Raw genomic sequence first — 10,643 nt, 5'->3', positions numbered from 1 at the left:
GAAAGATTATATGTATATTACTTTATATACTGTTTATACCTTTTATTTTTGAGTGTCACCTCAAATTATGCCATAGAACTTATTTTTTGTCCTGGTTTTTGTAGTCTTTGTTACTTTTTCAAAATGTTCTGTCTGTTCTGACCCCAACGACAGTAACGACTAGATATCCATTCTCTCATAACAGCTTTCTGAGCTTTTAGCACCACCGCGTGTCCTCAGTGAAAGTGAAAGTGTGAAAGTGAAAGTGACCTATTTGTCAGTTATGGAGAACCATACCTGAAATGTGCCCTAGTGAGCAAGTGGGGGTAAGGTGCCTTGCTCAAGAGCACCTCAGTCGTTACCTGCCGGCCCTGAGGATCGAACTGGCAACTTTCTGGTCACGAGTCCGACTCTCTAACCATTAGGCCACGACAGTGGCTAATTTACAACAGATATAATCTCACTGCACTCCTATCGCTATGTACATATGAGTCATTATAAAACTATGTCTGATAAAAACTCAGGAAAACCTTAGTAATTGCCTTTCCAAGCCATGGTTGTGTCAGTGTTAATGTGAGCAATGAGCCTGGTCCCCTCTCCTTGCAAGGGAGTCAAAGTCTGGAGTGATCTAGAGATCCTCAGGATAGCTGACAAGTGGCTGTTTGTTAGGTTTGATCTGCAGTGGGCTTTGTTGTAGTTCATGATTGAGTCGGTTTGTTCACACACATATGTGGATCCAAATAAAACAAGCATTCTGTGGGCATTTTTCCTTAATGTTTGGAATTTTTTTCCATTCAGTGAATCATAAAAATGGTTAACTAGTTTGTCTGATACTTCTCCTTCTTAAAAGTACTGTCAGACTAGATGTCAATGAGTTCCAGTTGTGTGTCTGGTGGTGCATTCTCACTGTCAAAAGATAGGGTGCATGAGACAAGTTCAAGCTCAGTCTCAACTTTTGCAAAGTCTGTGAAGCGACAGGAAAATTCTGCATGCAAGTCGCTCAAAGGTCTGCTGTACTCTCAATGTGAGACTGTGTTATTGGTGAGCTTAGTCCGAAAATGAGTGTTCGCAAAATTTCGGCTGGATATGTGTCTGGCGAACAATACAAGTTGGCTTTGAACGCTTTCACGTTGCTGTACAGTTCGTGCGCAAAAACGTCCTTTCCCTGAAGTTTCAAGTTGAGATCGGTCAGATGCCTCAGTGTGTTGACACCGAACAAGAGGTCGGTCAGCCAGTCTGTGTCTAGTACTTTCGGGAAAGTCGTTAGTTTTACCAACTGTATTGAGGAACGTTGCTATCTCACCTTTTAGTTCCCAGACACAGTGAAACACTTTGCCGAGACTTAGCCTGCGCACATTTGAGTGGTATTAGAGGTCATTGTGCTTTGCCTCCGTTTTGTTAAGTAGCTGAACGAACTGCCGATGGATAAGCGCTCTTGCCCGTATAAAGTTGATTAGCTTCACAACCACTTTGACAACATTTTCAAGCTTCAACACACTTTTACACATCGCTTCTTGATGTATTATGCAGTGAAGAAATATTAGTTCTTCTGAGTTTAGGCATTCGTCTTTTACTTACATTTTTAGCAGTCCAGTGTTTTTACAGGTTAGGTTTAGAGATCCATCCGTTTCTCTTCACAAATGATCAAAATCATCATTCAGCAGTTTCATTTCATTTTTTGTTCTTTTCTTATTGGATTTGGAAAATGTATGTAGTGAGGTAGGCAGTACGAGAGCCGGGATTCGAGGCTGTGAGTGATAACGAGCGTCAGCTGTACGCGCACTGGTCTTTGACACACTGCACCTTTATATGAACCTAGTGATCTGACGCATTGATTGAAAATCAATTGATATTGATACAAAATTGAATTCACGTTAAAGAAAGGTAAAGTCCATTGTCTAAACAATAAAAAATATCTTATATTGTTTTCCACTAGAGAAAGTCACACACAGGTCCTGAATGAACCATCCCCTTAAATGGTCTAAATCGGATGCAACACGTTTTCAGACATATTAACGTTACATACAAATACAAGCATGGCATTAAAGGCGCGGTGTCCGATTTCCGAATTACGCATGTTTAGACAAAGTCGGCCGAGTGCCAAAACAACCTTGTAGCCAACCAGCAAGCAGTTTAGTGCACGTGATGGACATTAGTATGGGGACATAAAATGAGGTCTGTTTATTTTAGTGATTTGAGCATCAACAACGGCTAAGACAAATCGGACACCCCACTTTAAGCCTATAATAAAAAACATGAATTTTCATAAATTTTTCTTTCGAAATCTCATTTAGGAATAAAACTTAATAGGCCTATATATATATATATATATATTAAAAGCACGTTTTCATTTCTCAACAATTGTTTTAATTACTAAATTTACTATTTATGTGAAGCATTCATTTAGGCTTATATGGAGATTTTAAGAAACACGAGACATGATTCATTTGTGCTCGACATATATTGTAAACCATTGAAATGTGCTAAGAAATGTAAACGTGATTAGCCAATAACCATGGCAATGGTTAAAACCCTCATTTTGGATGAACAGTTGTGTCATTTTTCTACTCTGATTGGTTCTCAACAGGTTTTGCACGAAACCAGGAGATGGGCGGACAAAATAGATACATCAAGCCCTGTGCGACTCCCACACCAGCTCTTGTACCTGAGTGAGTTGACAATTCTGTCAATTAAGAAAAGCTTGGATATTTTCACAAATGGTACTTTAGGTATTCTTCTTTATATTTTAAGATATCAAGTTCCTGCCTCGGCAAATGGAGTGAGCCCTCAAGACGGGCCAAAGAACCTTCCTTCAGAGAGTACAGTATCAATACATTTTATTTTACAAAACTGTTTTGAAAACCCTTATTCTGGATAAACAGGTGTTCATTGACCTGCTCTTATTTGCTCTCAACAGCTCCATCACACAAGGAAGCGTTCACCCAGAAGACCGTCTCAGATGTGTGGCAGACTCCAGCAACTTCTCCTGAGTGAGTCAATCAATTCTCCTGATGTAGACACAGCTTGGATGTCTGTAGAAACAGTAAACTAAAATATCTGTCATCATTCTACCATAAGGTCCTCTGCACAAGATGAGGTGATGCTGGAGTTTGGCAGTTTAGACGTGTATAGAACGTCACCTCCTGTCGTGTCTGAACCAAAGAAGAACAGAGTCTGTAAGTTATTAAATTTTTTCCAGCTCTATCAATGCTCTTTTATTTTTCCAAACTCCTGAGAATCGTACTTCTGGTAGCATGTTTCTCAGTGTGTTTGTGACATTTAGAACAACTATTAAACAGTTTTTATAGATTTATCAATCATTGGATCAACAGTTGTGTCATTTATCTTCTGTGATTTGTTCTCAACAGCTTTTGCAGAAAAAGTGGAGCTGGTTGAACAGGAGGCATCCATAGAGACCCCTGTCCCAACGGACCCAGCACCTCTATCTGAGTGAGTTGTGAAAATTCTCCTGATTTATACAGCAATCTATAAGTGCTTGAATGTTTGGGAAAACACTACTCAAAATATTTGGATTTTTAGGGAACCAGTCATTAAGGATCCAAAGAATGGGGAAAACAACATGGACCTGAGGATCCTGACGTGTCCCGTACACCTCCTGCAGTATTGAAGAAGAGTCGGAGAGGGAGGAATAAAAATCGTAAGTTATTACATTATTCTCCAATCTGCATAACATGATCAGTGTTCCTTATTTTACAAAACTGCTGTAAAATCCCAAATTGTCCATGAACGCGTGAATCATTTACCTCCTCTGATTTGCTCTATACAGGTTTACCAGAGCAGCTGGAGATGAGGACCGAGCTGGAGATCGACTCCAACATTGAAAACATGTGCATATTGGAGGAAAGACAGCAGCTGCCCACCGAACCGCCGGTCACACCGACACCAGCTCCTGAACCTGAGGGAGTTAAACTAATTCTGTCAAGTTAATAGTGCTAGAAGTTTTGCAGAATTGGTAATTACAATATTCTTCCTTGTATTTTTAGACATCCTGCTTCAGAAGTCTCCATTACATCTCCTGGAGCATCTGAGGGAAAGAAGGAAAAGAACAGAATCCGTAAGTTACTACATTCCAACACTATCAATGCTCTTATTTTCCAAACTCTTGAGAATCGGACTTCTGGCAGCATGTTTCTCATTGTGTTTGTGAAATTATGCAGTTTTATAGATTTATCAATCATTGGATGAACAGTTGTGTAATTTATCTACTGTGATTTGTTCTCAACAGCTCTTGCACTAAAGCAGATGTTGGGTGGACAGAAGGCTTACATGAAACCCCCTGTCACAGCGGACCCCGCAACTCCATCTGAGTGAGTTGTGAAAATTCCCTTGATTTATACAGCTGTAACGGTCACCAGCTGGAGTGCCCTTGAAAACCACCAGAGGGCACTCCACATCAAACTTATCATTCACTCACAGACTACATTTCCCATAACTCACTACCCGGACTCATCAGCACTGATTTCACACACACCTGCATATCATTCACATTCACTCTATATATACCATGTGCACTTATTCACTCACTGCGAAGTCTTGTTTTGTCTACACTGCATTTCTGAGCGGTTCCCTGGTTCCTTGTCTTTTGGTTTTTTGGATTTATTGCCTGGTTCCCTGTTCACTCTTTTGCCTCTGGTCCCTGCCTGTTTTGTTTGTTTCTTTGTGTTGTTGGTTTCCTTGTTTGAACTGCCTACCTGTGTATGACCCCTGCCTGTTATTTGGATTACGCCTCTGGATTACCCACCAATAAAGCTGCATTTGGATCTCACCCTAGTCTCGGAGCAGTTTCATGACAGAAGACTTCGCCACCCAAGATCCAGCAGCAACACACACCATGGACCCTGTCATCCGTCTCTTCCGCCTCAGCCAAGGTAACCGCCCGATAGAGGAATATGTTACGGAGTTTTGTGAGCTCTGCCATGGGGTGGACGAGACGGACGAGGTAATGAAGGACATGTTCCGCTATGGGCTTGAGGACATGTTAGAGTACCTCATGCCTGACAACACTCTTCAATGGACTTTAGCTCAGTATATTGACCTCGCCCTTCTGCTAAGCGGCTCGTCCTTTACTGTGGGCTTTGTGGATGAGGGGTTCCACAATCCCACAGCACTCCCCAGCCCTGCGCCACTGCACGAGATGGCCGCCAGCCCAGAGCCACTGCACGAGATGGCCGCCAGCTCAGAGCCACTGCACGAGATGGCCGCCAGCCCAGAGCCACTGCACGAGATGGCCGCCAGCCCAGAGCCACTGCATGAAAGGGCAGCAAGAGTCGATCTGCCAGAGTCAACTCCAGTCCGAGTCGATCTGCCAGAGTCAACTCCAGTCCGAGTCGATCTGCCAGAGTCAACTCCAGTCCGAGTCGATCTGCCAGAGTCAACTCCAGTCCGAGTCGATCTGCCAGAGTCAACTCCAGTCCGAGTCGATCTGCCAGAGTCAACTCCAGTCCGAGTCGATCTGCCAGAGTCAACTCCAGTCCGAGTCGATCTGCCAGAGTCAACTCCAGTCCGAGTCGATCTGCCAGAGTCAACTCCAGTCCGAGTCGATCTGCCAGAGTCAACTCCAGTCCGAGTCGATCTGCCAGAGTCAACTCCAGTCCGAGTCGATCTGCCAGAGTCAACTCCAGTCCGAGTCGATCTGCCAGAGTCAACTCCAGTCCGAGTCGATCTGCCAGAGTCAACTCCAGTCCGAGTCGATCTGCCAGAGTCAACTCCAGTCCGAGTCGATCTGCCAGAGTCAACTCCAGTCCGAGTCGATCTGCCAGAGTCAAGTCAAGCCCGAGTCGATCTTCCAGAGTCAAGTCAAGCCCGAGTCGATCTTCCAGAGTCAAGTCAAGCCCGAGTCGATCTTCCAGAGTCAAGTCAAGCCCGAGTCGATCTTCCAGAGTCAAGTCAAGCCCGAGTCGATCTTCCAGAGTCAAGTCAAGCCCGAGTCGATCTTCCAGAGTCAAGTCAAGCCCGAGTCGATCTTCCAGAGTCAAGTCAAGCCCGAGTCGATCTTCCAGAGTCAAGTCAAGCCCGAGTCGATCTTCCAGAGTCAAGTCAAGCCCGAGTCGATCTTCCAGAGTCAAGTCAAGCCCGAGTCGATCTTCCAGAGTCAAGTCAAGCCCGAGTCGATCTTCCAGAGTCAAGTCAAGCCCGAGTCGATCTTCCAGAGTCAAGTCAAGCCCGAGTCGATCTTCCAGAGTCAAGCCCCGCCTGCCCAGCCGGAGCCAGAGACTGTTCACGTCACGTCTGCCATATCTGAGCCTCATCCCAAGATGGCCTCCTCCACGCCTGTGTCTTCGGACAAGAAGGCCTCCTCCACGCCTGTGTCTTCGGACAAGACGGCCTCCTCCACGCCTGTGTCTTCGGACAAGACGGCCTCCTCCACGCCTGTGTCTTCGGACAAGACGGCCGAATCCACGCCTGTGTCTTGGGACAAGACGGCCGAATCCACGCCTGTGTCTTGGGACAAGACGGCCGAATCCACGCCTGTGTCTTGGGACAAGACGGCCGAATCCACGCCTGTGTCTTGTTACAAGACGGCCGAATCCACGCCTGTGTCTGGGGACAAGATGGCCGAATCCACCCCTGTGCCGGTTCCTGAACCGTCGGACCCGCGTTATACTACTGAACCGACAAGTCGGCCTGGTCTCCTTGAAGGGACGTCTCAGCCCCGGCCTCCTGCACAGCCTGCTCCGCCCTGGCCTCCTGCACGGCCTGCTCCGAACTGGCAGCCTGCACGGCCTGCTCCGCCCTGGCCGCCTGCACGGCCTGCTCCGCCCTGGCCGCCTGCACAGCCTGCTCCGCCCTGGCCGCCTGCTCAGCCTGCTCCGCCCTGGCCGCCTGCTCAGCCTGCTCCGCCCTGGTCGCCTGCTCAGCCTCAGTCTCCGGGTTCTCTTCCGCTCCACGGTCCTGGCCCTCCATCCCGCCCCCGGGTCCGCCTCCGCTCCTCCTCCCTCCTGGACAGTGTTAGGAGCGTCTGGAATCCGCTCCTTAAAGGGGGGGCTATGTAACGGTCACCAGCTGGAATGCCCTTGAAAACCACCAGAGGGCACTCCACATCAAACTTATCATTCACTCACAGACTACATTTCCCATAACTCACTACCCGGACTCATCAGCACTGATTTCACACACACCTGCATATCATTCACATTCACTCTATATATACCATGTGCACTTATTCACTCACTGCGAAGTCTTGTTTTGTCTACACTGCATTTCTGAGCGTTTCCCTGGTTCCTTGTCTTTTGGTTTTTTGGATTTATTGCCTGGTTCCCTGTTCACTCTTTTGCCTCTGGTCCCTGCCTGTTTTGTTTGTTTCTTTGTGTTGTTGGTTTCCTTGTTTGAACTGCCTACCTGTGTATGACCCCTGCCTGTTATTTGGATTACGCCTCTGGATTACCCACCAATAAAGCTGCATTTGGATCTCACCCTAGTCTCGGAGCAGTTTCATGACAACAGCAATCTCTAAGTGCTTGAATATTTTTGAAAACACTACTTAAAATACTTAGATTTTCAGAGAACCTCAAATTGATGATCTTCAAAAGAAGCCTGAAGAGTCCATTACACCTCCTGGAGCTCCTAAGAGCACAAAGAAGAAGAGTCGGAGGGGGAGGAATACAATTCGTAAGTTTTTATATTCTATTCCAATTTGTCCGACACTATCCGTGCTCTTTTATTTTCTTAATATTCTGAAAACTCTAGTTTTTGATTTGAGTCATTGGAGGAACAGGTGCATCTGCTCTGATTTGATCTCAACAGGTTTTCCACCGATGCAGGAGATCAGCAGCCCACTGGAGACTGACTCGAATAATAAAGACCAGTGTATGCTGATGGACCTGTCTGAAGAACCCTTGGTCACACCAGTTCCTGAACCTGAGTGAGTTAAAATAATTCTGTCACTTTATAAATGCTCCAGTGTTTGAAATTGTATTTACAGTAATTTTTCTTGTATTTTTAGACATCAAGCTCCGGCCACAAGCTCCTCAACAGTGAATGTTGTGAGGCCGATAGTCACTCCAGCAGAGAGTACAGCATCTATTTAAAACTAACACATTTTTATATCAGTCATTAGATGAACAGAAGTGTCATTTATCTGCTCTGACTTGTTCTCAACAACTTTTCCTCAAGATGAGGAGATGAGGAGCTCTGAATGCAGTGTTGAAGAATGCAGTACTACTAGAAACAGTACTAACAGTTTATTTTCTTTATAGGTGTCATTATGTGGAGTCAAACCCCTCAATACCATCCAAGCCTCTTCTTCAGCCGGCCACATTTGTCTTTAAATCACCACCTGCATTGGGTAAGTTATTTCTATTAATGTTTTCTCTCGCTAACAGTTTTAATGATCTTTTTATTTTTAAAACCGTTTTGAAAATCAACATTTTTTTATATCAGTCATCGGATGAACAGGAATGTCATTTATTTGCTTTGCTTTATTTTGTTCTCAACAGCTTCTCCAGAGAAGAAGATGAAGATGAAGAAGAGGTCTTTAAAACCTGAAGACTCCAGCATTAAAGATCTCTGCAGGAAGCTGAAGCGATTTCATCTGTCCAAAAAACACTGACAAACCAAAACCAGCTCCTGTACCTCAGTGAGTTAAACAAATTCTCTCCATTTATAAATGCTTGATTGTTTGTAGAAACAGTACTAACATATTATTTTCTTTGTAGATGTCATCATGTTGTGTCAAACTCCTTAACACCATCAAAGCCTCTTCTTCAGCCGGCCACATTCGTCTTTAAATCACCACTTGCATTGGGTAAGTTGTTATTGTTCAATGAGCCACAGTTTCAATGCTCCTTTTGTTTTAACTGTTTTTCAAAATCCTAATGTTTGATATCAGTTATTGGATGAACAGGAGTGTCATTTATTTGCTTTGATTTGTTCTCAACAGCTTCTCCAGAGAAGAAGAAGACGAAGAAGAGGTCTCTAAAGCCTGAAGACTCCAGAGTTAAAGATCTTTGCAGGAAGCTGAAGCGATTTCATCTGTCAAAAAAACACTGTGACAAACTAAAACCAGCTCCTGTACCTCAGTGGGTTAAACTCTCTCAATTTACAAATGCTCTTCGAATACTGACTTGAGTATTGAGGATCTTTGCAGGATGCTGGATAAAGGGAATCTGTCCACAGATCAATGGATCACACCGACACGAGCTCCTGTATCTCAGTAAGTCTCAATTTATAAATGCTTAAATGTTTGTAGAAACAGTACTGACAGTATTTTTTCTTGTACTTGTAGGTGTCATCATTCGGCTGAGCGTAGAGGCGCTGAGGGGCCTGCTCGGGTGAGCGTCAAGGGGCCGGCTCGGTTGAGCGTCGAGGGGCCAGCTCGGGTGAGCGTCGAGGCATCGAGGGGCCAGCTCGGGTGAGCGTAGAGGCGTCGAGGGGCCGGCTCGGGTGAGCGTAGAGGCGCTGAGGGGCCTGCTCGGGTGAGCGTCGAGGGGCCGGCTCGGGTGAGCGTCGAGGGGCCGGCTCGGGTGAGTGTCGAGGCTTGGAGGGGCCGGCTCGGGTGAGCGTCGAGGCATCGAGGGGCCAGCTCGGGTGAGCGTAGAGGCATCGAGGGGCCAGCTCGGGTGAGCGTAGAGGCGTCATGACATTGCAACGTCTTTCAGGTTTCTGTTGTATAATGTGTGGAGACACGTGGCTTTATGTTGTTACTTGGCACCACGTGTCTTCCTGTTATGTCTCTCAGCCACGCCCTCCTTTCTCCCGTAATTGTTTCATTAGGGTTTCATTCCCATCATCTGCTTTGTGTTTCACCTTCGTTAGGGTTTCATTCCAATCACCTGTCACCACCCTCCCCATGTAATCACTCCACATTAGTGTCTCCCTTTATATAGTCCCAGTTTCCCTCTGTTCAGTGTCAGTGCATTGTCTAATGTTTATGTTAGTTCGCAACACTTGATGTCTTCCGCTCATGGTAGTATCCCCTGTTTCCTTGTCTTGTTGGAGTACCCTGTTTCACTTTTGTGAACATTTTATTTCTATTCGGAGATCCTTGTTTTGTCCTGTCCCCCTCGTGGGAAGTGTATGTTTGCTAGTGTGTTTTTGTGCATGTTTTTCCCCATTGTGGGTTTTTCATTTAATAAAAGTTTTACGTTAACCCTTCGTCTGCCTGCATCTGGGTTCTGTCCAAGCCACTTCGTGACAATATAATACAAATATATAAATTAGAAACATAAATAAAAATAGAAAGAATCGTTTCAAAGGTAAAAAACTAGGACTGCGCTTTTGAGGAAATGTCACATTGCAATTATTGAGGTTAAAATAGCGATTGCGATTACGATATACTGGGTATAATAAGTCAACTTGGTTGCTAACAAGGAAAATGCACACACAGATAACTGAAAATGCTGAAATTTTTATTTCTCAACTGAAATATACAGTTCAAACTAGCAATAACAACTAGAATTGCACAAATTTTTAAATTAAAATACAATGTTATAAATCCATCTTTGCAAGAAAAATGTGAGTGAATAGGGGCAATTTTTTTAAGCTCCAAAGAGTGCATCCATTGTTCAAAGAACTGCTTGACGCATCTCTGTGGTTTTAACAAATTTCTTCTGAAGCAAATCAATGCGTTTTTTTAAGAGAAATAGCCATCTTGACAGCTCTATTAACGTTAATGTCTAGCTTCCGTCATCTCTCGAATGCGTGTG

General features: G+C 44.8%; 1 protein-coding gene across 1 annotated transcript; it reads left to right on the top strand.

Annotated features, from left to right (window-relative positions):
- The first annotated feature begins 3,805 nt into the window (after positions 1 to 3,805).
- LOC306910979 (uncharacterized protein) lies at positions 3,806 to 10,093 on the top strand. The gene is made up of 10 exons (XM_079485943.1): positions 3,806 to 3,903; positions 3,984 to 4,054; positions 4,226 to 4,307; positions 7,502 to 7,608; positions 7,744 to 7,861; positions 8,196 to 8,284; positions 8,436 to 8,575; positions 8,655 to 8,743; positions 8,879 to 9,151; positions 9,224 to 10,093. The coding sequence occupies exons 3-7, from the start codon at positions 4,243 to 4,245 to the stop codon at positions 8,546 to 8,548; spliced, it is 492 nt and encodes a 163-aa protein (XP_079342069.1). The 5' UTR covers positions 3,806 to 3,903; positions 3,984 to 4,054; positions 4,226 to 4,242; the 3' UTR covers positions 8,549 to 8,575; positions 8,655 to 8,743; positions 8,879 to 9,151; positions 9,224 to 10,093.
- Positions 10,094 to 10,643: the final 550 nt, after the last annotated feature.

Source organism: Barbatula barbatula (assembly GCF_947034865.1).
Source record: "Barbatula barbatula genome assembly, chromosome: 22".
Classification (NCBI taxonomy): domain Eukaryota; kingdom Metazoa; phylum Chordata; class Actinopteri; order Cypriniformes; family Nemacheilidae; genus Barbatula; species Barbatula barbatula.
Note: the sequence above shows the minus strand (reverse complement) of the source record. Positions and strands in the feature narration are given on the sequence as shown.